This window comes from Triturus cristatus, chromosome 4_1, assembly GCF_964204655.1.
Source record: "Triturus cristatus chromosome 4_1, aTriCri1.1, whole genome shotgun sequence".
NCBI lineage: Eukaryota > Metazoa > Chordata > Amphibia > Caudata > Salamandridae > Triturus > Triturus cristatus.
Window position 1 is genome coordinate 1,041,627,252 of NC_140585.1, and position 27,543 is coordinate 1,041,654,794.

Below are 27,543 nucleotides of genomic sequence, written 5' to 3' on the forward strand. Positions count from 1 at the left end.
TTGGATTGGAGTTTTGGCGTTAAATGAGAATCTTCTTAATACGTCTTCTTTGAAAGTTGTTTTCCCTCGGGTTTTAGGAGGTTGCTTTGCTGAAATAATTTAAGTTGAATGTTAAAAATGTTTACATATATTTCAAATATGCTAGTTGTAGGAAGGTGGAATCTGACTGCATGGCTGCCCCCACTTTTTTCCTGGTGTTTTGATGGTTTTTGACTAGTCTGGCTGGGAGCCTGCTATCCAGGACCCCAGCCTATCTGCTTACGCCATTAAATGACATGGTGTGCATATTAGATGCACTAGTGATTGGATACTGTGGTACCTTATGAGCCCCTAGTATATGGTACCTTGGGTATCAAGGGCATAGGTACTTCACAGGCCTACCAGGGGCTGAAGCATATATTATACCACCCCTGGGAAGCAGACTAAATCTGACACCACAAGCCTGTTACTGCAGCCTGGGTGAGGTAGTGATAGCACTCCTCACTGAGGTATAGGTTCCCTATATCTCACCATACACACACACACATATAAACCTATCAGTCACCCCTAAGGGAGGCCCTATCAATCCAGAGGGCAGGGTGCTTGATTTACAATGTGAGGGGGTGCCTCTGCATGAGCAGGGACCCTCTGCAGCTGGCAGAGTCTATTCTCTGTGGCTGTTTGTGGATGCAGTTAAACCATATACTCTTAAGTGCATTATAACCTCCTGGTAAATGCTAACTTTGGAATGACTGCATCAAAACATGTCGTGTTTGGTGTCAAACAACTTGGAATCATACCCCCACACCAGTAACTGGTGTCTGAGTATGGTCCCACCCTTCTAGAGGGGACGACATGTACCCACTGTGGTAACACGGTAGAAATCTGAAAGAGCCCTGGTATCACAAAATGGATGCCACCAGCACAGACACTGGGCTGCCCTCCTGCTGGTGACTGGAGCTCGCAGTGGAGGAGGCCCAACAATAGGCATCCTGTCACAGGGAGGTGTCACTACCTTCCAGACAGGATTTAGTGTATTGGGGCTGGGTGGGTGCACTTCTAGAGTGCTTTGAAGTCCTGCACTGGGGGAGCAGTAGGCTCCTCTGTGCATATGCCAGCTCATACCGGTTCAGGGGCTACCTGTCCCTGCTCTGGCGCGAAACTGGACAAAGGGAAGTGGGTGTAACCACCCCCTACCCTGACCCTCCCAGAGGAGTGGTCATAGAGCTAGTCCCTCCCCCGTCTTCAGTATAAGGTAGGGAAACCTTGCCATTGCAAAGCAGATAACCCTGGACGACGCTGTACAAGAAGAATCCTGGCCGTTCGACGTTCCACTACCTTTGGAAGACAGAAGAATCTCCCTTGGAGTCAAGGAGTGACTCCTCTGCTTGGCAGGCACCAGAAACTGTAATCAACAGTCGCAAACTTTCCCGCTGGAGTCCGAAGTCCCTGCAGCCCTGGAAGGGGATTTCCTGACTTCTCGGCGGCCATAGTGAGTCCCCAGAAAAGCTGTGGCGATTGGACCCCACGTGTGACGAGGAACAGCAATACCCGGGTACCGTGCACTATTGTCGAGTGCAACCCCTTCACGACGTTCTACAAACTTGTGCATTGGACCATCTGTGGCCCAAGCCTCCAGCAGGTTGTGTACCGAAAATCAGAGGCCGACCCCGTCCAGAGTGACCGTGGGCTCCTGTAAAGCATTTCCTCACGAGGCGTCTTTGCGATCCCTTGCCCGTTGGCTTGTGGGTCCCCCGAAGACTTTTTCTTTGAACCAAAGGGCTCCCCTGGTTGCTCCAGGCCTGCCCTCACTTACCCTCGCTGGTTGAGTCCCTCAGACCTTGCTGGTCTGCAACGCTGACTTTATTCACTTTCCACAAGACTTGCTGTTGCCAAGGCTTGTTGGCTCCAATCCGGTTGCTGACACCTCAGTAAGCTGCAGATGTCGTGGGACACTCCGAATCCAGCTGCTGGTAATCGTCGATGCCTCCTGGACCACGTGGGTGAAGAGTAAAAACACCCTTGATCACCTGAAATCACCCGAATTCCGTGGGCATCCATCTTCCTGGCCCCGGGTCACTGGCAAGTGACTGTGAACACTTTCCCTTCTGCTTTCAGGTCATCTTCACCTTGGATTCCACCGGACACTTCTTAAGTCTTCGTAAGCAGCAAATCTTCTTTGGCTTCCATAGAAAACAGCGACGCGACCCAACACCAAAAGACACCTATGCACCCGGCTTCCCTGGGTGAGGTAACTCGTGCACTCCGGTGCCCTAGTGTGTTGGTCCTCGAATTACTTACATTGTAAGTGGCTTGCTTGTAGACTTCCTCGAAGTACCTGTAAACTTTAAAAGTCCAACCGCGACTTGCTCCATTGAAATCAATAGGGAACCTGCGGCTATGTTCTCACACTGCACACGTCTCCCGTGGGTCCTTTACTTACCTGCCTTGGGTGGATTAGTGAAGCCCCAGCGATTCTACAGACCCTAGGCCTTGTCCCCTTGCAAGTCGACTTTCCTAAACCTTTTTTTTAGTATATGGTCTGGTACGCCCCTAGGGCCCCAGCCATATTTGTGCTTAACTTATTGTGAAACGTTGATATTTGAATGTGTTCCTGACTTCTAATCTCATAAAGAGATTAGTAGAGTGTGTCTAGAAATAAATACATATATTTGATATATATACCTGTGTAGTGTCCTTTAATTTGGTCATTCAAGAGATTATAAGGTAAAACAAGCTGCTTTACATTCCTCTGAGACTTAGACTGAAGGCTGCTCTCCACAGCTACCACTAGGATAGCTTTCTTTAAAAGGTTGTCTTAAACCGATCTATCATAAGAGCCGAATTGGACTGGTGCAAGGTGGCCACTATAACTAGTGACCCGCATGCCAGGCCAACTTCTCACACTAGTTTTCATGTGAAATGAAATATCATGTTTTACATTGCAATCACAGTTTTAAAAATCCATTTTATGTTTGTCTTTATTCTGCTTAAAGAAAGTGAATATTGGTAAGTATTTGCCTGTTTGGATTTGGAAAACATAGTTAACATTTTTAATGCAATTGTTTAAGAATTTGTTTACCTGATTGTTAAGGGCGGATGGAGTTGGGAATAGTAAATCTACTCCCCACCCCCCATTCTAGTGTCCAGCACCTTCCCCAAGTTGGCCCTGGGTGCAGTTGAGAATAGCAAATTTATCCCTCACCAGTGTCCAGCACCTTCCCTGAGCCGCCCCTTGTTCCCCCAGTTTTTCCCAAATCGAATTTACAGTAAAGTATTTATTGGAAAAAATAAGTATTTTTGATATATATGTATATTTAAATTTTAAAATTTACTAACTTCACCATTAATAAGGGTCTTTATTAGGTTGTCACTGTAATGTAGATATTTAGTGGTTAGGAACATGTTTTGAGAGATATTATACTCAGCGCTAGAAAGAAAATTAAATGTAATGTTAGTACAAATAATTTCTAGAAAGTAATGTTTCTATCATTTTTGCAGTAGTAATACTTGTATATAGTGATAGGTATCAGTATGAGAACAAACTCTGTCAAGTATTGTCTACTGTTGAGTCATGTTTGTATGGTCTATTCAGAGGTTACTTTTACAATGATCACAAAGTGTTGGACGCCAGTTTATATAGTATTTTTGAGGTAAAATCTTTATCAATAATATGTGTTTGAATCTTTACATTAGATGCATGACTAAACCAATAACTTGAGTGCTGTATGGATTTTAATATTTTTATCGTGATCTTCTCATGTACAATGGTCTACCATCTTGATAGGGTCCAATTTTTTTTATGTTAAAAGAAACAAATGTGTTATTTTTCCCTGTTTTATAAAATTGTCATTTACGTGACTGATTTAGTTTATTTCCATTATATAATTAGTTTTTAAAAAGTAACCTTTTAGACAAAAAAAGAGTTGTAGAGACATTCATGGTACAGGTATGCATGGTAAAGGTAGTTTTAATTGTATTGAATGCTAATGTATGGTTAGGACATGCATGGTTAAGACTTGTGTTGTAATGTCATACATTTCTCTGTGGATATCTTAACTTGCCAGCAAGCAATGGTTGGCCAAACAGTCCTATGGACCTTATTGAAGACATCTGTGTCATCCACACTGTAGCCATTGCGTGTTAGCGAGTACTACTTTACATAGCATGGGTACAGCAACACATGCTACGAACTGAAATTGTTATTTATCCCGTAAGCATCTGCCTGTGGCTCTGTAGATTCACATGCACCCATTCTCCTCCCCAGAAGCGTGTGGCTCCATTTGCAGATCTCTTGTTTATTAACTTCCTTTTATAATACGCTTGTGCACCACAATGAATTCACTTGCCAATCCATACTTACTCTATCGCCATAGTGCAGGAAACAATCTAACATGGAGTCTGTGCCCATGCTCATTGTCTACTAAAGGTTAAGTCACAGTGAATCTCAGGTCTTGGAAAAAGACCAGAACTGGAGGCATCTGAGGATGAAGTAAACAAGGGGCTATATTGCACATGCAATAATGAAAGATTGTGTCGACTGTCCATTCCAACTAAGTGCTTCCTACCTATTAGTTACCTTTTCAGCTTAGTAGACCATCTCATGTCACCTAGAGCACCGTAATGCCATCCATTATTTCTGGGATTTTGTACCCCCATACGTTAATGTGCCAGAACACGTCTTTAAATTTTCTTTTTCTCAGGATTGTGTATGAGACTACACCTTGCATGTTTTATAGTCTTGCAATCTGTTTCTTTGACCAGGAATGCAAGCTGCCACCACTGTTAATTTTGTCATTGCCCATCACCATGTCTGTCTATTCCAAAAATAATTCTGTATAATAAAATTAGTGATATATTATTTGTAATTGATAAAACTAATATTACGATGGTATAGTACATTCATGTGTTTGTTCACAATGTACCCTTTACTGTAAGTATTTACACTGGCATACAAAATATGCACCTGTTAAGGTGTTGGCAGTAATTTTAGTGATCCATATTGAAATACTCTGTTAAATAAAATATTCACTCTCAGACATGTGTTCATATAGCCCAAACATCCCAATCAGTTCACTTTGATTCTGAAATCTGATATTTTACTGTCTTTACAGGTTTTTATACGCTGCACACTGTGCTTGGTGTTCGATGTCTTCCTTTGTATACCTTTCTGCACTATATTGATAATGGGGTTTTGCTTCTCACTGAGACATGTGTGACAAGACTTTTGAAAGGTAAGCGTGTTTAAAGCATTTTTATTAACTGACAATATACCACATTGAAGGCGTGTTACTACCTTGTTTTGGAACACATCCCGCCAAACATAACTCCCCAGTCTGTTGTCTTTATACAACACTCCCTCCAACCCAACTACCCCGTCCTACCCTCCCATCACCCAGAGATAGCCCATCCCCAGAGTCCATACCCTCTGCATGCTTGGCATTTCGCTCATCTCCAAGTTCGTGATCAAAAGGCTGTGCACGCCAACCTCTTGGTTCTATTTTTCTTGCTAATTTGCTGCCTCAGGTAGGCCAGTACTGGGCTTATCAACCTACAGTGTCTTAACAATGTACATCATGATTCTCATCTCAACAGGGACCATACCCTCTGCAGTCATAACTCACCTGGTCTATATCTCACAGCAACACATCTGTTAAGCCAGAAGTACCAACACAATGGGGATTTATATATAACAGTATGCACAGGGTAATTGGCCTTCATGAGGGACCTCAGCAAGTTCACCTATATGCACTTGACCAATACCCTCTGCTTTAGCAAAGCGTAAAGCCTTCAAAATGTCAAATCAAATCGTAACCAACTGTCTATAGCTGCAGAAGTTATAAATACTGGCACCAGTCTGGCTAAACCCTGCCAGCACTTGTTGGCCCAGGTGGGTTAAAATTGGGAAGATTGCTTGCTCGGTGCCATCTGTAGAGGACTTTGGAGAGTGCGTCTCTTCCCTGTGAATATTTAGCAATGTTGTTGAACCTACATAGTGTTCCGCTTGTCATCCAGTTAGCTGTTCAGCTTCTTTTTCAGCCGAAGTTGGCAATTTCTCCCTGTGTTTTTTAGGGAATTGGGTACTTTATATATCATGGTAACTGTATGTGAAGAGTCTGGAGTGTCTTTAGGACCTATTCAAAGGTCATCAACCTTCTAGTAGGCCCTCAATGCCTCCTAATAGCCCCTAACTAGCCACTGGAAGCAGTGCCAGATACTTGTGCATATATCAAAACCTCAGTATCAGCATATACTCAGCAAAGCACCACGGTCTGTCTTTGTCCTCCTTTGACCACTGTTTGGCAGGATTGCCATTTTATTCACTGCAATTCTCCCCACCCAAGACAACATGTGTAATTGCACCAGCTCAAGAGATCCTCCTTAACTGTGCTGATAACAATGGCCACATTACTCCCCACAGTATTCTGAGAGGCTGGAGAAAGCTGGCTAATAATCTGATGGCCCTCACAGTCCACTGACGAAGTGTGCTTATCTTTAATGCATGTAGTAAACAGCCTCCCATGTTACCCCACCCCCGGCTCAGTCATTTTAATCCGAAACACCTCAGTGGATTTAAATACCCAGAGCGCCTGCAGCAGAACCAGCCAGCCATAACCCAGATGACTACCCGCCAGAAGGATATTTTGCACAAACTCGGCTGTTGCCCCCTGCCTTCTCTGGGGTACTGTGGTTCTTTAGAAGTGTACTGCTGGGTGGACTGGGACGTCAGAAGATGAAAAATTTGACCAGAAATAAACTGATTGGTGTATCTGACGTGCACCTTCAAACGGTCAGCCTCAAATTGTGCATAGTGTTCCCAGTATACCACAACTATTGACCATCACTGGCGCTTTGTGCTTTTTCATGCTATTTTTACTTTAAACTTAAAAAAATCATATCTCCGGTTCCCCTTATTGGATTTTTCCCACTTTATTTATTACATTGCATTCTGTTTTTCTAATTCGATTGTGGATTTTTTTTGTTTATTTTGTTTTGCATTTCTACTGTATTTTTGTTTTGGTACTGCATAAAAACTTTACGCATTTTCTTATCTTAAGCCTTCCTGCCCTGCGACATAGCTACTAAGGAAGGGGCGGGGGGGTCTGAGCTTGAGTTAATTTAGTGACATGGAGGGCCACCCTGACAAGGGTTGTGATCATTCCTTGAAGCAGGCAGTCAACCACCCCAAATAATAATTCAATTTCTTACACCACTTGACAGGAAATAGGGTGCTAATTATTTCCCTAAGTTGCTGCCTTCTTCGAGGGCTAGTAGAAAAAGTGTCATAAATGGTTTTGGAATAACTCTTATGTTGGTCATTGTTCACCAACTGCATCTCCTGTGTAGATAAAAAACTGTCCACTGCAATCATTTCCAACTCACGGTATTTTCGATTGCACTCAACGTCGGTCTTGAACGACACTCTTGAAGCTGTTATCAGCACCCCTTCAGCCTCTGAAGCCAGCAGAAATAGTTTGAGTGACTAGCTTCTTTGGAGGACAGCCCCTTGCTAAGCCTCTTAGAACTGAGAGAGTTGCTCAAATGGAATAACATTTTGTGTCCGATTCTGACATTTTTGACATGGCTAACAAGATCCTCAAGGATGGTCACATTTGCCTAAGCATGTGGACGTACAGGAAGCTTTTGGTTAAACGATAACAAAATAATTGGAAGAGGGGCACGAGTGCATGCGCGCTGACACCTGGCAGATATTCTGCAATTATCTTTTGTTATAGTAATATATCTACCCTTGGAAGAACATTTAATATGCTGGTGTAAAGACTGTTCCAGGGTGGGATCCCTTGTAACATTTGTTCATGACTGATGTTTGTGGTGTTGGGAGGAGAATGTGGCTAGCACGTGTACAGTTGTGTTGTCCTGCTCTGAGTGCTTGCCTCCGTGTATCTGGAATCTGGGCGTTTGAAGTTTGGCTGTAGCCTGAATCTAACCTGGTGTTTGTGCAGAGGCCTAGGCCAGTCCCTTGACATACTAGAGACCCTGTACCAGTCCTGTGACCTGGATGGGCACACCAAGCAAGCTTACATTGCACTGACAATGAACTACTGTCCATGTCATGGGATCTGATTAGAGACTTCTAGACGCAAGTTCCTTACCTTAGAATTATCCCCAGGCATCGGACTGAATCCAGACATTTTTTGTGAGCAGGAGCCCTGCTCGCTGGTAGGTGGCGTCATTCGGCTCACTCTGGCATCTCTGCCAGAAGTGACATGCGTCGTGCCTGTATAGGCACCACCCCAGCGTGTTGACTTAATTTATTTTCTTTATGCTCCAATCTGCCCAGATCCAGAGAGAGCTATCCCTAGTCATTTTTGACTGACTCTTTTTCAACTGACGCTTTTTCAACTTTTGTCAAAGACTTTTTGGGAGAATCTTTCTTCTGGTGTGACCGGTATACCAGCATACCAGCTAGGAAAGCCGGCTTCAAACCCTGCAGCGCCTGTCACCAATAGATGTTGGTGATGGACCTGCATCTTGTTCGCATCAGGTGCCTAGGGCGCGACCACTATTCAAAGACCTGCGTCGAATTATGCTCCGTACATCCCAAGGCTTTGCGCGAGAGCTCACTCAAACTCCTTGCATCTCGACATGCAACGCTGCTTTGGTCTCGAACCCAGTCAAGAAGAAAGTCCCGGGATCGATCGCAAAGCCCTGAATCCACACCATACTCACTTGTCTTCCAGTAAGTCCCACACGAAGACGAGCAAGAAGTTGAAGTCTTCGACTTCACCCCGTCCGTCTGAGTCATCCGGTGAGAAGAGGGGACAGCTTCATTTGAGGCCTCGCTCCACGGGAGAGCCTGCGCCCAGGCCGTCTTCGCACCTACCTGAATTTCGACTATATCTATTGTCTGCACCAAAGCAAAAATCACCCTTGAACTTTTAAAAAACATCTAGAAGCCCCTCTGGATGAGGATTTGTTTATTTTGTTTCGGGCAGACAGCTTGCAGGCTGCTGTAGCACTGCGTCTTTACATGTATTTACATGTACAGTCACTTCATCCCTCACATGTTCACCCTCAATGAGCACTCGTGTCACATTGTTCCTAGTTTTTGGGGCAACCTTAAATCTATTGCATATAGATATCTACCTGCACTATAAAAATGCATGCATTTTTGCAAGTATATTTCCCTGGTTTTGTTTTCTGTTTTCTTGTGTTGTTTATCAGTTCTTCATTTGACCATTAATTTGGTCATGTATGTAAGTGATTACCAACAGGATTCTGTTGTTTATATGAACAGTTACCCAGAATCCTGAGGTTTACTGGGTCACCCCATTAGAAAGTCATGGTCCCAGAGGAGGCCTGGGCCATACAATCCCAAGCTATGCCAGACGGAAGAGATGCAGCTAAGTTCACAATCCATTATGGGCTGAACACAACCGAGTTGCGGGTCAGAGCAGTTTCTTCATCAGTGGCCTTGCGGCGCTTTTAATCTCAAGTGGAGTTCAGGCTTCCTGTACGGCTTTCCGCTCATCCCACTCGTGCTCAAAATTCTCAAGAAGAACAGGAATGACCAGGTGCAAGTCATCATTGTGGCTCCGGACTGGGCTTGGAGAGGTTGGTATCCCGATCTGTTGAGCATGGCCTTCGGTCCTCCGTTCAGGCTGCCCCTTTGGGAAACTATTCTGTCGCAGCGGGGAGTGTCTTCCACCCGAACCTGTCAAGCTCTGCCTTCATGTGTGGTAATTGAGCGGCGACAGTTGACAGTTTTCGACCTTCTGCCCAAAGTCTACAATGTTATCTTAGAAGCCTGGTGTCCCGCTACCAAGACTGTGTACGCCTTCCATTGGGGCACGTTTGTGGCATGGTGTGCAGAGAAACAAGTTGACCTTCTTTCTGCTCCCCTCTCTCAGGTCCTTCTCTTCATGCTTTCTGTTACCCAGCAGGGCTCTGCTTTGGGCACCTTAAAGGGCTTTCTTTCTGACATCTCAGCTTTTATTCGGTTGCCATATCAGCCACCCCTGTTCAAATCCCCTGTTGGAAATAGGATATTTAATTTTTGGAACACATTTCTACCTTTGCCCTTTATCATGCCTCAGTGGTACCTCAATCTCGTGGTATGTAAGAGTGTTGTTGTTCTACCTTGACCGCTCTAAAGAGTTCCGGGTGGACGACCAGCTCTTTGTGGGTTATGTCGGAGCGAAGAAGGGGAAGGCTGTGCAAAAATGGACCTTCTCACAAGTAATCGTGCTCTGAATTGAAATCTGATACACATTAGCCTAGAAGCAACCCCCTGTGGGTTTGGGTGCTCATGCCACCAAAGCTACGGCTGCAACCACTGCATTAGCATGTAGAGTTCCGGTCCTAGATATCTGCCAGGCAGCAACGTGAGCTTCTCTACACACATTCACGAAGCATTACTGCCTGAACAGCAAGGTTTGTCAGGACGGGCACTTTGCTCGTTCGGTTCTGCATGACATTCTAGTGTGTAAATGTCTATTCCCTGCTCACTCCTCATTGTGACAGATAACAGCCAGGTTCAGAAAGCTCACACCTCTTTATTTCTCTGTTGGAGTGCTGCAGGCTGGAGATTACCTTGCTGTAAGGAGTATCATTCTACAAATAGCTTATGTGTTGAGAGCAGCTCTGGTCATCTAAGCTGATAAGGCTAGAAGCCAGCCTGCCTGTTGAGAGAAGAAAGGGGTCTGCCAACCCTGCAGTAGGAGTGACTGTTAAGGAGGAGCCAGGTTTAGCGAGACCCTCATGCGTGTGGGGCCTGTTTAAGTAAGGAAGATAGAAGAGAGTGAGTGATCTTTATGCCTCAGGTGTTGGTTGGTGGCCGTCTGTTAGATTAGCGGTTCACAGCCCTGTGCAGCTAATCTTGTGCTGCTGTGTCCAAAAGAAATGTTCAGGCTGCCTTCCACCCTACACATCATCTGATGTGGTTTGCTCTTTTTCTGCTGAATGAATTTTTAAAAATAAGTGCAGCTCCTACCCTAGAATTGCATCATGGGGTAAAGACAATGGGTATGGAGACTGAAAACCGATAGTTGTGATAAGTCTGTTGTAACATACATTGGAATGCCGAGTTTTAAGCTTTTTTCTGAAAGAATAATAGGAAGTGGATCCTCGAATATTGATAGGCAAAGTATTCCTTTGCTTGAAAGCAAGCAAGACAAAGGAGCAGACTCAATGTGTACTCTTACAATGTGGGAGTTCAAATTAGCTTATCTCCGGAAGACTTCAACACTTGTTGGTTGATAGGGTTTGATGAATTGTATGTTCGAGGCATAGGAGCTGCAGATTACACACTATGCATAGATCGCCATCTGGTGTTGGGCCCGGATGTTTGCACTTGTTTTTGTCTTGGAAAGTCTTTGGAAGTCACAAATTATGTGACTCCTCCTTTGCATCATAGTGCGCATGGGCATCGGCTCCATCCTCAGATTGTTTTTTTCTGCCATCGGGCTAGGATGTGTTCTCGCGTTCCTTCCCTTCTCGACGGTATTGTTTCGATCGAGTTTTCCAATCCACGCGACCCTTCAACTTCGAAGTCTTCGATTCCGGTCGTCGACGAAGGCCTTCGGGCCTACCTGGGCCTCATCTCTGGCTCATGGAAAGGACGCCATTCAAAAAGTGTCCTCGATGTGGGTCAAAGTTTTCCCACACCGACCTACATAAGGTGTGCAACCTCTGCCTCTCACCGGAGCACAAGGCCAGAGACTGTCCAGCTTGCGCCTCCTTCCATTCCAAGACGACGATCCGGGACCGACGAGCTCATAGAACAATGGCGCGCTCGTCTTCTTCAATCCCAGATGACATCTTTCAAGAGGGCGTCGATGTTCCGGTGCAGGGTCGGGTCGAAGAAGCCATCATCAGCGCCTCCGAAGCAGATGATTCAGAGGTCGAAGACATCACTCCAGCTCAAAGGGCCGTGAGCACAGACGTCGACCCCGACCCAAACACCCCCCCCACCCCCCTCCCCCGACTACCAAAAAAGGCTTCAGTACCACCTTAACCTTCGGGCCCAGGTGCACACAGAGACACTGCTTCCCATGCCCCGCCTTCGGGCCCAGTAAAGAAGCCTATTAAGCCTTTAGGTGACTCAGGCTCGAGTCAGCCTACCCTCGGTGCCGAAAAACAAACTCAGGCACCGAAGAAGACGACGTCCTTGTCCTCATTCACGCCGACCCCTGCTTCGACATCAAAGCACTCGGCGTCGAAGGCTAGCACCGGTTCCTCGGCACCGACAACACCCTCGGAGCCGACCAAAAAGTGCCCACCAAAAGGCCCCGATTCTTCGAAGCCAAAGACCTCGGAACCAAAAAAACAACAACCGGTTCCATCGGAATAAGACACTACAAAACTACACGGGTCCAAACCTAGAACCGCTACCGAGTCGATGCTGAAAAAGCTTACGGCATCGAAGCCCTCGACTCCGAACGATCTGCCTCCCACAGACGAACTGTTTCGTCCAGATTGTAGGAAGGTGGATATCTGACTATGGTTACCCCCAACTTTTTGCCTTGTGTCTAGCTGGTTTTTCGACTTAGTTGGCCTGAGATCCTGCCATTCAGGGTCTCAGGCTGTCTGCTCTCTCTGTAAAATGGACTCCATGTACCCTAGGTACATAACCAATTGGTAAGGATCACCTTATTGGACCCTGTACAGTGTACCCTAGGTACCCAGGGCATAGGTGTACCCTAGGCCTCCCAGGGGCTGCAGCATGTATTATGCCACCCCTGGTCTGGCCTTCCAATCAGACACAACTGGCTGATCACTCAGCTGGGGCAAGGTCGTGTAATCACCCCTTGCTTAGGTGTAGTATTCCTATACCTACCGTATATATAGACACAGGTGTACCTATCAGTCACTCCTATGGCAGGCCTTGACAATCCTGGAGGCAGAGTGCTTGGTAACATGTGAGATGGTGCTCTAGCATGAGCTGAGCCTGTCTGCAGCTTTCGGAACCTTGTCCTTATAGCTGTTCTATGATATAGCCTACCATATACTCTTAAAGTGCCTTATAATCTTAGACGGTTATGGTAACTATGGTTTGGCTTTATCAAAACATGTCGTGTAAGGTGTCTAACACTCGGGAATAATACCCCCATGCCATTTCTGGACATGAGAATATTCTTCCCCCCTTCTAGAGGGAGAGACATGTTAAAATCATACTTCAACTGTTAGCCTCTGACCAAAGCCTCAGCATCACAAAATGGATGCTGCTGCCACGACACAAGTCTGACCTCCTGCTGCTGGGAGTGATCCCAGCCAGGGAGGCCTGGACAATAGGTTTCCTGCTTGGGGAGGTGCTAGCACCTCCCCAGACAGCCTTTAGTGTATTGGGGCAGGGTGGGCTGAAAGGAATGAGACATGCCTGGGGCACACAAGGTGTTCCTTGCATAGTCCAGTTCAAACCGGCGCTGGGGCACTCCAGCCCCAGCTCTGGCGCGAAACTGGACAAAGGGAAGTGGGTGTAACCACCCCCTCCCAGGTCCCACCCATAAGGCGTGACCTAGCAGGTATCCCAGCCCCCCAGATTAGTATAAGAGTGGGAGTTGGGCCTCAAGACTTTGGATTATCCTGAACCTGCAAAACTGAACAGAAACTCTGGACCTTCGACATTCGACGAAAGAAGAAGACTGAAGAATCTCCCTTGTAGCCAAGGAGTGGCTACCCTGTGCAAACAGGCACCATCAAGTGACTACCCTTTGCTTTGTGAAACGTTCGACGAGGAACCGACTGCAGAGCCCGACCAGAGCCTTGATTTCCAGACTTCTCCGACCCTCATCCACATCTGCAGCAGAGCTGAGATCCGTGGAGGCGACGAGCGACGTGGGACCGGCTACCTGGGAAAAGTGGCTAGTAACTTACAGCGCAGCTTCTGAGGTACCCTCGAAGTTGTGCACCGGGGATTGAGAAGCCCCAACCCCAAGCACCATCTGCACCGAAGACCAGCCCCCCACACTCCACGAGTCCTGCGTGGGGCCCTTCAGCATTTTCCTGCTTGCCGCGTCTGTCCGGTTGCTTGCCCGCTGGCTAGTGGCCTCTGTGACGACGCTCCCTGAAATCTTCTGCGCTGGTTTGGCTCCTCCAGACTGGCTCCCGCTTCTCTGCAAAGAAGAAGCACCCCAGACCTTCCTGGTCTGCACCAGAAGCAAGTCCCTTGTTCTTCGTGGGTTCCGCTTGCCAAGGCTTGGTGAGTCCTAGTCCAACTTCGACGCCGCCGACAGCAAGAGCCTTCGTGGGACAGCTCGCCTCCTGGTCCTGGTCGTCCTCGACGCTTCCTGGTCCTCCTGGCTGCAGCGACAAGCTTCACCTTCACCTGCAACTCTTCACGACATCGCCTGGTTCCTTCCTGGTTCCACGTGGTCACTGGCTAGTGACCTTGACTCTGTCCCCTCTGCTTGCAGGTTTCTTCTCTTCTTGATCCCAGCCTTGGGATCCACCGGACACTCTTCACTGACTGCCTGTCAGCATCTTTCTTCAGGCATCCATAGGAGTCGACGACGAAAACGACGCATCTTCACCCCTATGCACCCGCAGCCTGTGGGCTAGGTAACTTGGGTACTCCGGTGCTCATCAGGATAGTGACTATCCTAGTGTCTAGTTTTCAAGTCTCAACTTCCTAGCTACTCCGGAAGTGTCCTAAATCTATCTATTTCTAAACTGTAACATTGCTATTGACTTTTACGCGTGAGTGTTTCCACTCTGCACACGAATCCCGTGGGCCTCCCACTTCCTAACTAACGCTAGTGTAGTGTAGCCCCAGCGATTCCCTAGGCCTAGGCCTATTCTATTTCCGTGACAGTGGTTCTTATACCACTTATTTAGTATATGGTTTGCGTGGCCCCTAGGGCCTAACTGTATTACTTACCTGTGTGACTTACTGTATGCATTAATAAGACTGTGTTGTACTTACCTCTAAACTCATAAAGAGTGCTGAGGGTTTGCTTAGAATAAATACACTTTATTTTATATATATATCTGTTGTGGTGTCCTTTCATTTGGTATTCAAGGGATTATATATGGTATCACAGCTGGCTTCACATGCCATTCAGAGTTTAGCCTAAGACTGCTCTTGTCCATGCTACCACTAGGATAGCTGGTCTATAAGGTTGACTTTACAACCAATCACCATAAGGGTATTTGGACTGATATAAGGTGTACACTATAACTAGTGACATCATACATCAGGCCAACTTCTCACACAGATCCTACCCAAAAGACTCTTATGAAGGATCCTAAGACTGGTTATTTAATGCTTAGCATCAGGAAAAGACCCATGGAAACGCCTGCGCCCGCACCACCACCGAAAAAGAGAGACTTTGCTACCTCTCCATTAAGGATCCCTTCTCCTCTTCCTCCTCCCCCCCACCACACCGCTCTCCTACACCATCACCTACCCCAGTAGATGATGATGATGACAATACGTCAGATGATGCAGGGGGAGGTGGGGACGATCAAGCCCTTGGGGACCCTACCCCTACTGGCTCCCCGGACCCCTGGGATGATTACAGTGTCCCAGACATCCCTTACACCCCACAAGATGACATCTATCCCTCCAGGCCTTCCCCTCCAGAGGACAATATCAGCTTCAACCAGCTCCTTCACAGAGCTGCCCAATACCATGGGGTTGCCTTTCATACAGACCCAGTAGACTAAGATTTTCTTATGGACACCTTCGATACCACACAAACGTCCACCTCAATGCTACCCATGCTTAAAGGTGTCATTAAGCATGCACCAGAGATCTTTAAAGACCCAGTCAGAGCTCGAGTCATCAACCCAAGAATAGAAAAAAAGTATAAGGCTGCTCCTACTGACCCAGTATACATTAAAGGGCCCGCACCACTAGACTCCTTAGTCTCTAATGCAAGGAAGAGAGCAAATTCCCAAACATCAGGTGACGCATCGCCACCAGAAAAGGAATCAAAACTCCTAGACGCCTCCGGCAAACGCACAGCGTCACAGGCAGCAAACATTTGGCGCATTGCTAATACCCAAGCGCTGTTAGCCAGGTATGACAGGGCACATTATGATGAGCTTGAGTCCATAATGCAGTACCTACCTGACCGGTATAAAAACAGGGCCAATGAGCTCATACAGGAGGGTGAAACCATCACTAACACCTCCATCCGTTGTGCCCTGGATGTAGCAGATACGGCCTCTAGGGCAATAAACACCAGTGTCCTTTTGCGCAGACATGCCTGGTTGCGCATATCAGGTTTTAAACCCAAAGTCCAGAGTTCTATACTCAATCAGCCTTTTGATGAGCAACACCTATTTGGCTCCAATGTGGATGTATCACACAGAAAATGAAAAAGGATACAGACACGGCCAAATCTAATGGAGCCTTGCAGTTGCAAGCTCCCAGACGGTCCTTTCGTCACTCATCCTTCAGAACCACCCATAGAGGCTACTCCTCTGATAGCCCCTCCACTTCTTACAAGGCTCCCACCCAATCCACCTTTACTAGAGGCTACCAAAGGGGTGGTTACAGGGGGAACAACAGAAAAGGCAGAGGCAAAAACAACAACTCCCGCTCTGCCTCTACCCCCCCATGACTTCCCTCCACTTCCCCCAGACCATTCCACTCCAGTCGGGGGAAGACTCCACCAATTCCTCCCTGCCTGGGCAAACATCACTTCAGACAGGTGGGTGCACCAAATAATTCAATCAGGCTACTGTCTCGAACTAACATCTAACCCCCCCCCCCCCCCCCCACCAAACCACCCAAACACCGTCCAATGTCACAAAAACATCTGTTACTGCTAAACCAGGAGGTAATCTCCCTCCTACAAAAATGTGCAATAGAACCAGTTCCCCTGCACCAACAAAACAAGGGAGTTTACTCCCTCTATTTTCTCATAACAAAGAAGGACGGATCTCTAAGGCCTATTTTAGACCTCAGACCCCTAAACCTATACATACACTCAGACCACTTCCACATGGTCACACTTCAGCAGGTCCTCCCTCTGCTTTCCCAGGGCGACTTCCTTGCTACTCTAGACCTCAAGGACGCTTATTTCCACATTCCCATTCACAGCGTTTCCAGAAAATATCTCAGATTCGTAGTGGACGGTCAGCACTATCAATTCAAAGTACTCCCATTCAGAGTCACCACAGCACCATGAGTGTTTATCAAGTGCCTAGCAGTGGTGGCAGCACACCTAAGAAGACAACACATCCATGTCTTCCTATATCTAGATGACTGGCTCATAAAAGCCAGCTCATACAATCAGTGTGTACAACACACTCACGCCACTATTCAACAACTTAACGGCATGGGGTTCACAATAAACCACGCCAAGTCCCAGCTGCAACCGTCCCACACACAACAATACCTCTGTGCCCCAATAGACACCTCAAGGGCGCTAGCCTATCCCAGTCCCACCAGGATAGCGAGCATACAAGCTCTTCTCACCAGATTTCAACCGCAACACTCTCTTCCAGCTCAAGTGTTTATGCAACTCATAGGGATGATGGCCTCTTGCATATACATAGTGCCTCGTGCAAAACTCCAGATGCGTCCTCTCCAAGAGTGCTTAGCACGCCAATGGAACCAGGTTCAAGGTCAGCTAACAAATCTGGTGTTGGTAGAAGGTCGTACCCATCGCTCTCTGGAAAGGTTCTTGGTGTTCCACGACTGCGAAGGGCGACCGTTCCTGGAGCCAGTTCCTCAAATAGTCATGACAGCGGACGCATCGCTCTCCGGCTGGAGAGCTCACCTACTTCATCACACCATGCAGGGCAGGTGGACACCTCAGCAAAAGTTACTCCATATCAACCAACTGGAGCTACTAGCCATATTCCTAGCCTTGAAAGCATTCCAAAAACATATTTCAGGCAAAGCTGTCTTAGTCCGCACCTGACAACATGACAGTCATGTATTATATACAAAAACAAGGCGGGACACACTCTCTGCAGCTCTCTCAGCTCGCACAGAGCATATGGAGGTGGGCTATACCTCAGAACATTTTTCACCTAGCCCAACATGTCCCAGGAGTCCAAAACACAATAGCCGATATGTTGAGTCATCAAACATAACAAATCCACGAGTGGGAACTTCATTCACAAGTTCTTCAACCGTTTTTTCAGATGTGGGGGCAACCACAGATAGACCTCTTGCCACCCACTAAAACACCAAATGCCCAAACTTCGCCGCCAGGTATCCTTACCCATTGTCCAAAGGCAATGCGATATGGATGAACTGGTCAGGTAGATTTGCGTGTGCTTTTCCGCCTCTCCCACTCATTCCACTAGTGGTGCGCAAACTACAGCAACACTCCTTAACGCTCATCCTAGTTGCTCCAACTTGGGCCAGACAACCATGGTACACCACATTGCTGGAACTCTCCGTAGCTCCGCACCAAAAATTACACCTCTCTACACACCACCTAACCCAGAACCATGGAGAGATACAACACCCAGACCCAGCTCAGCTCAACCTAGCGATCTGGCTCCTGAAGTCCTAGAATTCGGTTACCTCAACCTTCCTCCTGACTGTATGAACGTCATCAAAGAAGCTAGACGGCCTACCACTAGAGCATGCTATGCAGCCAAGTGGAAAAGATTTGTAATATACTGCCATAACAACAACACTGATCCCCTAGATGTGTCTATCCAACACATCGTCGGCTACTTACTACACCTCCAAAGATGCAACTTAGCCTACACGTCTATCAGACTGCATCTTGCTGCCATAGCAGCATATCTAAAAAATAGACCACATCTATCACTCTTCAGAGTATCTGCCATAAAAGCTTTTATGGAAGGACTCAAAAGAATAATTCCCCCCAGAGTACCACCTTCACCCGTGTGGAATTTAAACATCGTTCTCACAAGGCTAATGGGGCCGCCATTTGAACCTCTACATAAATGGGAGCTACAATTCTTAACATGGAAAACTGCTTTCCTAGTTGCTATTATGTCTCTATGAAGAGTTAGCGAACTACAAGCACTAACTATTCAGGAACCCTTTTCGCAAATGCATTATAATAAGGTTGTACTCAGAACTAATCCTAAAGTCCTCCCTAAATCAATTTCTCCCTTCCACCTCAATCAATCTGTGGAGCTGCCTGTATTCTTTCTCGCAGAAAGAGCTCTTCACACCTTAGATGTCAAAAGAGCACTGCTGTACTACATAGAGAGAACACAACCTTTTCATAAGACCAAACAACTATTTGTGTCTTTCTCACCACCACACAAGGGCAACCCTGTATCAAAATCTGGGATAGCTAGGTGGATTGTCAAATGCATACAGATTTGTTACCACAAAGCAAAACGTACATTACCTGTTCCTCCTAAAGCCCACTCTACACGAAAAATAGGGGTTTCAATGGCATTTTTAGGGAACATTCCCGTAGACGATATCTGCAGAGCCGCTACATGGTCTACACCGCACACATTCACAAACACTATTGTGTCGATGTGCAAACTAAACAAGCTAGTGTGGGTCAGGCTGTACTCAGAACACTATTTCAAACTACTGCAACAGATACTGGTGGTCGCCGCTAGGAGGGGATACTGTTAATACAATCTATGCATAGTGTGTAATCTGCAGCTCATATGCCTCGAACGGAATATGCTACTTACCAGTATGCATCTGTTCTTGGCATGTAGAGCTGCAGATCTACACAAGCCCACCCGCCTCCCCGGCTACCTTTATCTGTTCCAGTATTATCTTACTTAGATACACCATACATGGGCATCCTTCCTGTTTCTTACAAAGCTCCATCATTTCCCTGCTGGCGAAAAACAATCTGAGGTTGGAGCCGATGCCCATGCACACTATGATCCAAAGGAGGAGTCACATACCTCGTGACTTCCAAACACTTTCCAAGACAAAAACAAGTGCAGACATCCGGGCCCAACACCAGATGGCGATCTATGCATAGTGTGTAGATCTGCAGCTCTACATGCCAAGAACAGATGCATACCGGTAAGTAGCATATTTCTTATGTAGTTAGGACTGCTGTTAGTGAGGGCTCTAAAAACTTGACAAATAGCCTCAAAAATACATTGCTTGCGTACTGGAAGGCCATGTAACTGCCTATGATGAGCCAGGATTGGCTGCCTGCAAGGTAGATTCAACACAAGGCATGCAGTCAATTTTTTGGACTACTTGCTACTGTGGCAAGAGAAAATATGGGAGACCCAAGTACAAGGAATTGCAATAATGTAAAGGAGGATTGATTAAAGCATGCACCAACATCTCACAAGTAGACGTCTGCAGGAAAGGGAGTACCCTATTGAGAGCTCAGCAAAGCACAACAGATAGCAGAGACCTGGGGAGAGAAGGAAAACTTGTCATCAAAACAAACTCCTAGATTACTGGCTGAAGAAGGTACCAGGGGCTGTCTGAACTCTGACAATCGCAGGTGTCACAATGATTATGATTTTTTGCCAAAGATCATGAAATCTGCCTTTTCTCCATTTACTTTCAGACAGTTGTTGTTCATGCAAGTGGTGATAGAAGACACACAGGCTCTGCACCTATGTTCCTAGGAGGTAGGATTGTCACACACAGATACTATTAGGTAAGAGTTAGCCGCGTAAGCGATTTTGTTGAAACTAAAAGCCTTAGCAAGAGAGGCCAGAGAGCAAGAGAAGCTCCTGTTACTTCATATGAGCTTTCCCACCTAAAACCATTATTTGGGAAGACAGCAAAAATGAAATTTAATTAATAGTGTAGTAACCAACCTAATTCAATATTAGAAATAGATGAGAAACCATCCCTGAGAGTGAGTTGCAGTGTTGTTATGGAGCCAAGACCTGTATTTTCAGTAAGGGCCAGGTGTACCAGAAGAGACCAAGGCCTTGCCCATGCCACTTTCGCTGAGGCATGTAGTGCCCTGAAGCAGGGCCTATTTGAAGCTTAGCACCCATAATCTTGCCAGAGTGTAACCTTCATGAAATCTGCCCACCTGGGTCCACTGCAACTCAACGTTATCAGTTTTCCAGACTTCAAGGGCTCCCCATCTTCTGCCTCGCTGCTGCTCTTCAGCTGCGACCTCGTTGCAGCTGGAGGAGGCCTCATCGGCCACACGACGTGCAAGCCCGCCCCGAAGCAGGAGAGGAGCTGTACACTGCTGCTAGCTGGCTGCTGACTGACAGCTGATACCTGAGAGAAAGACATCATGAACTCTGAATGATTGAGCTCATTGACAATTCTCAAGAAGGTAAATTTGCACTTAAGTTCTTGCTGTTACCACTATTCCCGCAAGGAGGGGAATCACCTTGACCAGAAGTGTGGTACACTCGGGTATGAGGAATACGATATCTTGTACCATGACCATTAGTGCAGGTGTAGTTTTGATGTATATTAAAATACTTTTCTTTTTAAAATTAAAGCACTTGGTTGAAAAATCCATTATTGCGTTGCTGTGTGATTGTTGAATTCTGAGCTCAAGCATTCGCACAGTACCTCTCTGAGAAGGCTGTGCCAGCTCACCATTGCTGCTACTGACAGTCAAGTGCCCCAGTGGCCCAGTTTGCAGAGCCATTGAAGGCTGGGCCCTGGAACATCAGAGGCAAATTATACCCACTGCCACATTTGAGGTCCAGTAGCCCCTTCTTGCCCTGCGAAACACGTATGATTTATTAATGGCAATAACCAAAAGAAATAATACCCCTGGCTTCCAAAATGATATACGGATATACTGAGCAATATGTTGCAAGCCTAGCACTTGACAAAGCCTCCGGCAAAGGAGTTACTTTTCAAATTCCTATTTTTTATCTACATTAGAGATATAAGATTTTCTTGTACAAATGAAGTTCAGGGTCCTACATTTATTGGCAGAATGTTAACCATCAGCTAAGCTAGATTGTGGGAGTTTACATTACCGCCCTCCTTAATACTATTACATTTCGGGTGACCACAGATGAGATAAGTAGGTTCCCAATGATAGTAGCTCATGAAATTCTTGGCTGCACGTGGGTCAATGGCAGCTATCCTAGTTTTCTTGATGGGTGGATACAGATGAGCAAAGTGATTTGCCAAACCCCAGATCTAATTATGAACTGCATTTCCAGGGCTGGACAGGCATCACTGTCACTCTGGTAATGTTAAATTCCCCATGTTGCATTGCAAGAAGTTAAATACATGGTTCATCACAGATGAACCTGGTACCTTGCACCTGCTCTATGGTGATCTCCCTCTAAATCGCTGCCACCGTTATGAGTTTACCAATCCTCTGCTGTCATGGTGACCTGAAGCACATTAATCAATCAGTGAATTTGTAAAGCGTGCTACTTACCCGTGAGGGTCTCAAGGCCCTGGGGGGGGGGGTTGCGGTGCTGCTACTGTTCGAAGAGCCAGGTCGTGAAGAGCTTTCTGAAGGTGAGCAGGTCCTGTGTATGCCATAGATGGGTGGGGAGAGTGTTCCAGGTTTTTGCAGCGAGGAAGAAGGATCTGCCGCCGGAGGTTGTTTGTTGGATGCGTGGGGCGGCGGCAAGGGCGAGGCTGGCGGGCGGGGGTGTAGAAGTTGAGTCTGTCATTCACGTATGCTGGTCCGGTGTTGTGGAGTGCTTTGTGTGCGTGGGTGAGGAGTTTGAAGGTGATCCTCTTGTTGATGGGGAGCCAGTGCAGGTCTCTGAGGTGGGGGGAGATGTGGCTGCGGCTGGGGACGTTGAGGATCAGTCGGGCTGAGGCGTTCTGAATGCGTTGCAGTCGTCGCAGGTGTTTGGCCGAGATTCCTGCGTAGAGTGCGTTGCCATAGTCTAGCCTGCTGCTGACGAGGGCTTGGGTCACTGTTCTTCTTGTTTCGGTCGGGATCCCCTTGTAGATCCTGCGAAGCATGCAGAGGGTGTTTTAGCAGGAGGAGGAGATGGCGTTGACCTGCTTCGACATGGATAGGGAGGAGTCGAGGATGAATCCTAGGTTGCGTGCGTGGTTCGTGGGTGTTGGAGCTGCTCCCAGTGCAGTCGGCCACCAGGAGTCGTCCCAAGCAGAGGGGGTGGAACCAAGGATGAGGACCTCTGTCTTGTCCGAGTTCAGTTTCAGACGGCTGTTCCTCATCCACTCGGCGACGGCCTTCATTCCCTCGTGAAGGTTGGTCTTGGCGGTGTGCGGGTCCTTGGTGAGGGAGAGGATGAGCTGGGTGTCGTCGGCGTAGGAGATGATGTTGAGGTCGTGATGGCGGGCCACTTGTGCGAGGGGGGCCATGTAGACATTGAACAGGGTCGGGCTGAGGGATGAGCCCTGGGGCACGCCGCAGATGATGTCGGTGGCTTCGGATCAGATGGCCGGGAGGCGGACTCTCTGGGTTCTGCCGGAGAGGAAGGACGTGGTCCAGTCCAGGTTATTCTTCTGGATTCTGGCTTCTTGGAGGCGTGTTCTTAGTGTGCGATGGCAGATCGTGTCAAAAGCGGCAGACGGGTCTAGGAGGATGAGGGCTGAGGTTTCGCCATTGTCTAGCTGGCGCCTGATGTCGTCAGTGGCGGCGATAAGGGCAGTCTCGGTGCTGTGGTTGCATCTGAATCCGGACTGGGATGGGTCTAGGATGCTGTTGTCCTCGAGGTGGCGGGTCAGCTGCATGTTGGCGATTTTCTCAATGACCTTCGCCAGGAAGGGGAGCAGGGAGATGGACCGGAAGTTCTTGAGGTCTTTGGGGTCCTCTTTGGGTTTCTTGAGGAGGGCGTTGATTTCAGTGTGCTTCCAGCTTTCTGGGAATGTCGCTGTTTCGAAGGAGATGTTGTTGATCTTTCGTAGATGGGGTGTGATGGTTGCGTCAGCTTTGTTGAAAACGTGGTGTGGGCAGGGGTCTGATGGAGATCCTAAGTGGATAAAGTTCATGACCTTGCGTGTCTCTTCGTCGTTGACGTGGGACCTGGAGGTCCGCTGGTTGGTGCAGGTAGCGTTCGGGGTGTGGTCTGTTGCGGTCGGGGCGGATGAGGAGTTGAAGCTGTTGTGGATGTCGGCGATTTTGCAATGGAAGAAGGTGGTCAGTGAGTCGCACAGATCCTGCGATGGCGGGATGTCGTTGGTGTTGGCGCTGGGGTTGGAGAGTTCCTTCACTATGTTGAAAAGTTCTTTGCTGTTTTGTGCGTTGTTATCCAGTCGGGCTTTGAAGGACGATCTCTAGGCTGTTCTGATGAGGTGGTGGTCTGCGGGTGGCGTCCTTGTGGGCTGCGTGGCTGTCTGGTGCGCGGTTGTGGAGCCATTTCTTCTCCAGTTTCCGGCATGTTCGTTTGGATATCTGGAGTTCTTCGGTGAACCAGGCGGCTTTCTTGCTGGGGTGGTTGATGGAGGGTTTCTTGATCGGGGCGAGGGTGTTGGCGAAGTCGTTGATTCACTGTCTGAAGTTTCGGGCGGCGGCGTCTGTGGGGTCGGTGGGTGGGTTCTGGGTGAGGGTGGAGGTCAGCTGGTCTTCGGTAACTTTGCTCCAGCAGCGGCGAGGCAGCTGTTGGGTGCGGTGGTGCGTGGTTGGTTTCTTGAAGGTGAAGTGGATGCATCGTGGTCAGTCCAGTGGAGTTCGGTGGTGTGGTTGAAGGTGACGTGGGTGCTTGTGGAGAAGACTGGGTCGAGCGTGTGGCCGGCGATGTGGGTGGGTTCGGTGAAGAGTTGTCGGAGGCCGAGGTTGGTGAGGTTGTCGATCAGGGCGGTGGAGTTGGCGTCGTTGTTGCTGTCGAGGTGGAAGTTCAGGTCCCCGAGGAGGATGTAGTCCGTGGAGGCGAGTGCGTGGGTGCTTGCGAGGTCGGCGGTGGACTCGCTGAACTGAGCCCAGGGTCCGGGGGTCTTTAGATGAGTGTTCCTCTGAGGGTGGTGTTGGGGTCGGTGTGGATCCGGAAGTGAAGGTGTTCGGCGGAGTTGAGGGAGTCGTCTGTGAGGGTGTGGACCTGGAGGGTGGACTTGTGGACGATGGCTATTCCTCCTCCCATCCCATTGGTGCGGTCTCTGCGGGAGATCTTGTAGCCGTCTGGGATGGCTATGGCGATGTCAGGTGCCGAGAAGTCGTTCCACCAGGTCTCGGTCAGGAAGGCAACGTCTCGGGCGGTGGTGTTGAGCTGGTCCCAGAGCTCGACGGCGTGCTTTCGTGCGGAGCTGGTGTTGAGGAGTATGCAACAAAGGTGGTTGGGTCCATTCCTTGGGGTTTTGGTGGTTCTGTCGCAAGTGAAGTTGCAGGTGTGGCAGGAGAAGGGTCCGTGGGTACGTTTCGGGGTGACCTGGAAGCAGCGGTGGTCTTGGCCGGTGTTGAGAGCGTGGAGAGTGTTGGTGTCCTATCGGATTCTGGTGTTGTGGCGTGTGCGGGGTCCAGGGGTTCTGGCGCTGGGCGCGGTCCCGGCGCGGACAGGTGCAGACGGGCTTGCCTTTGGCGCGCCCACTGCGCGTCCGGGCAGTGGCCGCCATATAAGGCGTGGAGGGAGGGAGGAGCAGCTGGGAGGCGGGAGCAGTGCGGCAGGGGGGCGTGGCCGCGGGGGACAGCGGCGGAAAACAGCGGGTCACAGAGAGCAAAAGGGAGGGTGGGGGGCAGGTGGGCTACAAACAGTAAAATACAGGAGCAGACTGAAACAAAATACAAATAGGCAGGAGGGAGAAAAACAGAAAATCAAACCACAGTCAGAACGGTGATCCTGGGCACAGGAGGATCGAACCCACACTAAGAGCGGCAGCAGCGGGGTGGCCGCGCACAGGTGGTGCTGTTCGGCGGCAGGGGAGCGACCCGGCCCTTAAGCAGGGTCAGAGGTCAGTAAGCTTGTCAGACCTGGGGTCTTCAGGCCCTAAGGGGGTAACGTGACACGAGCGGCTGGGCATCCAAAGGCCTGTGTGTTAAGCGACCATACAACACACGCATCCTCTGAAGCAGTAAACGCACACAATAATGGACGCCACACAATAAGGTGAATGCAAATTAATCAGATTTTATCTAATCAAAGGAGCACACACGGTAATCTTGGAGGGCAATGTATCTTAACTTGTACACATTAACATTTGCATTACAGCTTCTCATTACCTGTACACTTTAACATGTGCATTACAGCATCTCATTACGGTTACCTCAGCAATCCCTGCAGTATGAACTTCCCTAGTGCTGCGGGCCGGGGCCTGCACACGTGGTGCTACTGGTGTCTACGAAGAAACAAAGGCACATGAGCATAACTTGCGGTCGTATAATGTTTGCCTTGCACCCTGAGCATAAGCGTTGTGGGTACAGGAAGCGCCTTGCACTTGGGACCTCCACTGGCGCATGGAGCGCTTGAGACCACAAACTGAGGTTACCCACTAATTGGACTTGGCACGCTCTGAGCGCTTGTGAATGCAACACATGGGGTCAGCGCTCCTTAGACTTAGAACGCATTGCATACTGGTGAATACACAGGAATGATCAGCGCTACTGAGACATAGAACGCATTGAGCACTGGTGAATGCCAATGGATGATCAGCGCTATTTAGACATAGAACGCATTGAGCACTGTTGAATACAAAGGAATGATCAGCACTACTGAGACATAGAACGCATTGAGCACTGGTAAATACAATTGGACGATCAGCGCTACTCCAACATAGAACGCATTGAGCACTGTTGAGTCCTGCGAACGGCAGTCCCCAGGAGAGGGTAATCCCACAGAGGGGAGACTCACAATTACGGCGGGAAATCCCACGGAGGGGGGAAAGTCGCAGTCTCTGCATGCGGTGTCGTTCCCACTTGGCAGGGGGCGCACCGGGCCTTCCCACGACTCCCGGGGAGCAGGGGGGGGGGCGAGTCTCAGGCCGCCACACGGCCGCGCTACCTCCCAGCCCCCGGGGGTTACCTTGGTCTTGTCGCTCGGTTCCGCTCCGGGCCCTTCTTCCGATGCGCGCAACGGCACGGGACACTCACGGACACTCGCTCTTCTTTCTGACGCTGCGACGGCAGCGGCGGGGCCCTGGGCTTCTCCGCAGGCCCCGACTTGGCACTGACACTTCCCTGAGGCCTACGGTCCGCGGCGGTGATCGCGTTGCGGGTCCTCGCACCAGGGGGGGGGTCACAAATTAAGGCGGGAGCTCGGCAGCTCCGCGCTCGACAGCAGATCCGCACAGGGGGTCACAGGTCAGGTCTGGCAGCGCAGGAAACACAGCGCCAGTACCTGGTCGATCCCCAGCAGTCAGGCAATCAGTCGTTTCATGAAGTTACAATATTCGCTTTGGCATGAAGTTTCAGGATGTCGCTTCTGCAGTTTTAATATTCAGTCTTTGTGGCGCAGATGATACTGGCGCCCTTGGGGTTCTGTTCCTTGGGGGGTAGGGGATGAGTTGGCGACTAGGTCCTTCCTAGTCAGGCTGGGCAGAGGTTCCCTGGGTCCTCCTACTGCTGGGCAAGATCAGTGGGTTTGACAGGATCCCTCACTCACTTAAGAGGCAGCACCTAAGCCCTGTCACTCTCAGAGGCATAAGTCCTTGGCTAGGCCCTACCGCCTACACTCCGGCATGGATTCTCCAGCTCTGCTTCACCCCAACTGGCCAACTAACTGGAAGAAGTTCCCTCCCTCACTTATGTATCCCTAGGTCAGGTGACCTCTAGCCAAGGCGGCAAAAGTAAAAACCACACCTCCCTTCTAGAAGGTTCCAGCACATTCCAGGAGGTTCCCCATTCTACCTATGGGACAAAAAAAGGCGGG

At 48.5% G+C, this 27,543-nt stretch overlaps 1 protein-coding gene across 2 annotated transcripts in view; it reads left to right on the forward strand.

The window, feature by feature from the left end:
- GSAP (gamma-secretase activating protein) overlaps window positions 1–27,543 on the forward strand; it is a 762,740-nt gene that overhangs the window by 670,525 nt on the left and 64,672 nt on the right. For both annotated transcript variants that reach the window (XM_085654015.1, XM_085654016.1), the window contains one exon: window positions 5,094–5,213. In XM_085654015.1, coding sequence (XP_085510141.1) covers window positions 5,094–5,213 — 120 coding nt within the window. The remainder of the gene's footprint in view (window positions 1–5,093; window positions 5,214–27,543) is intronic.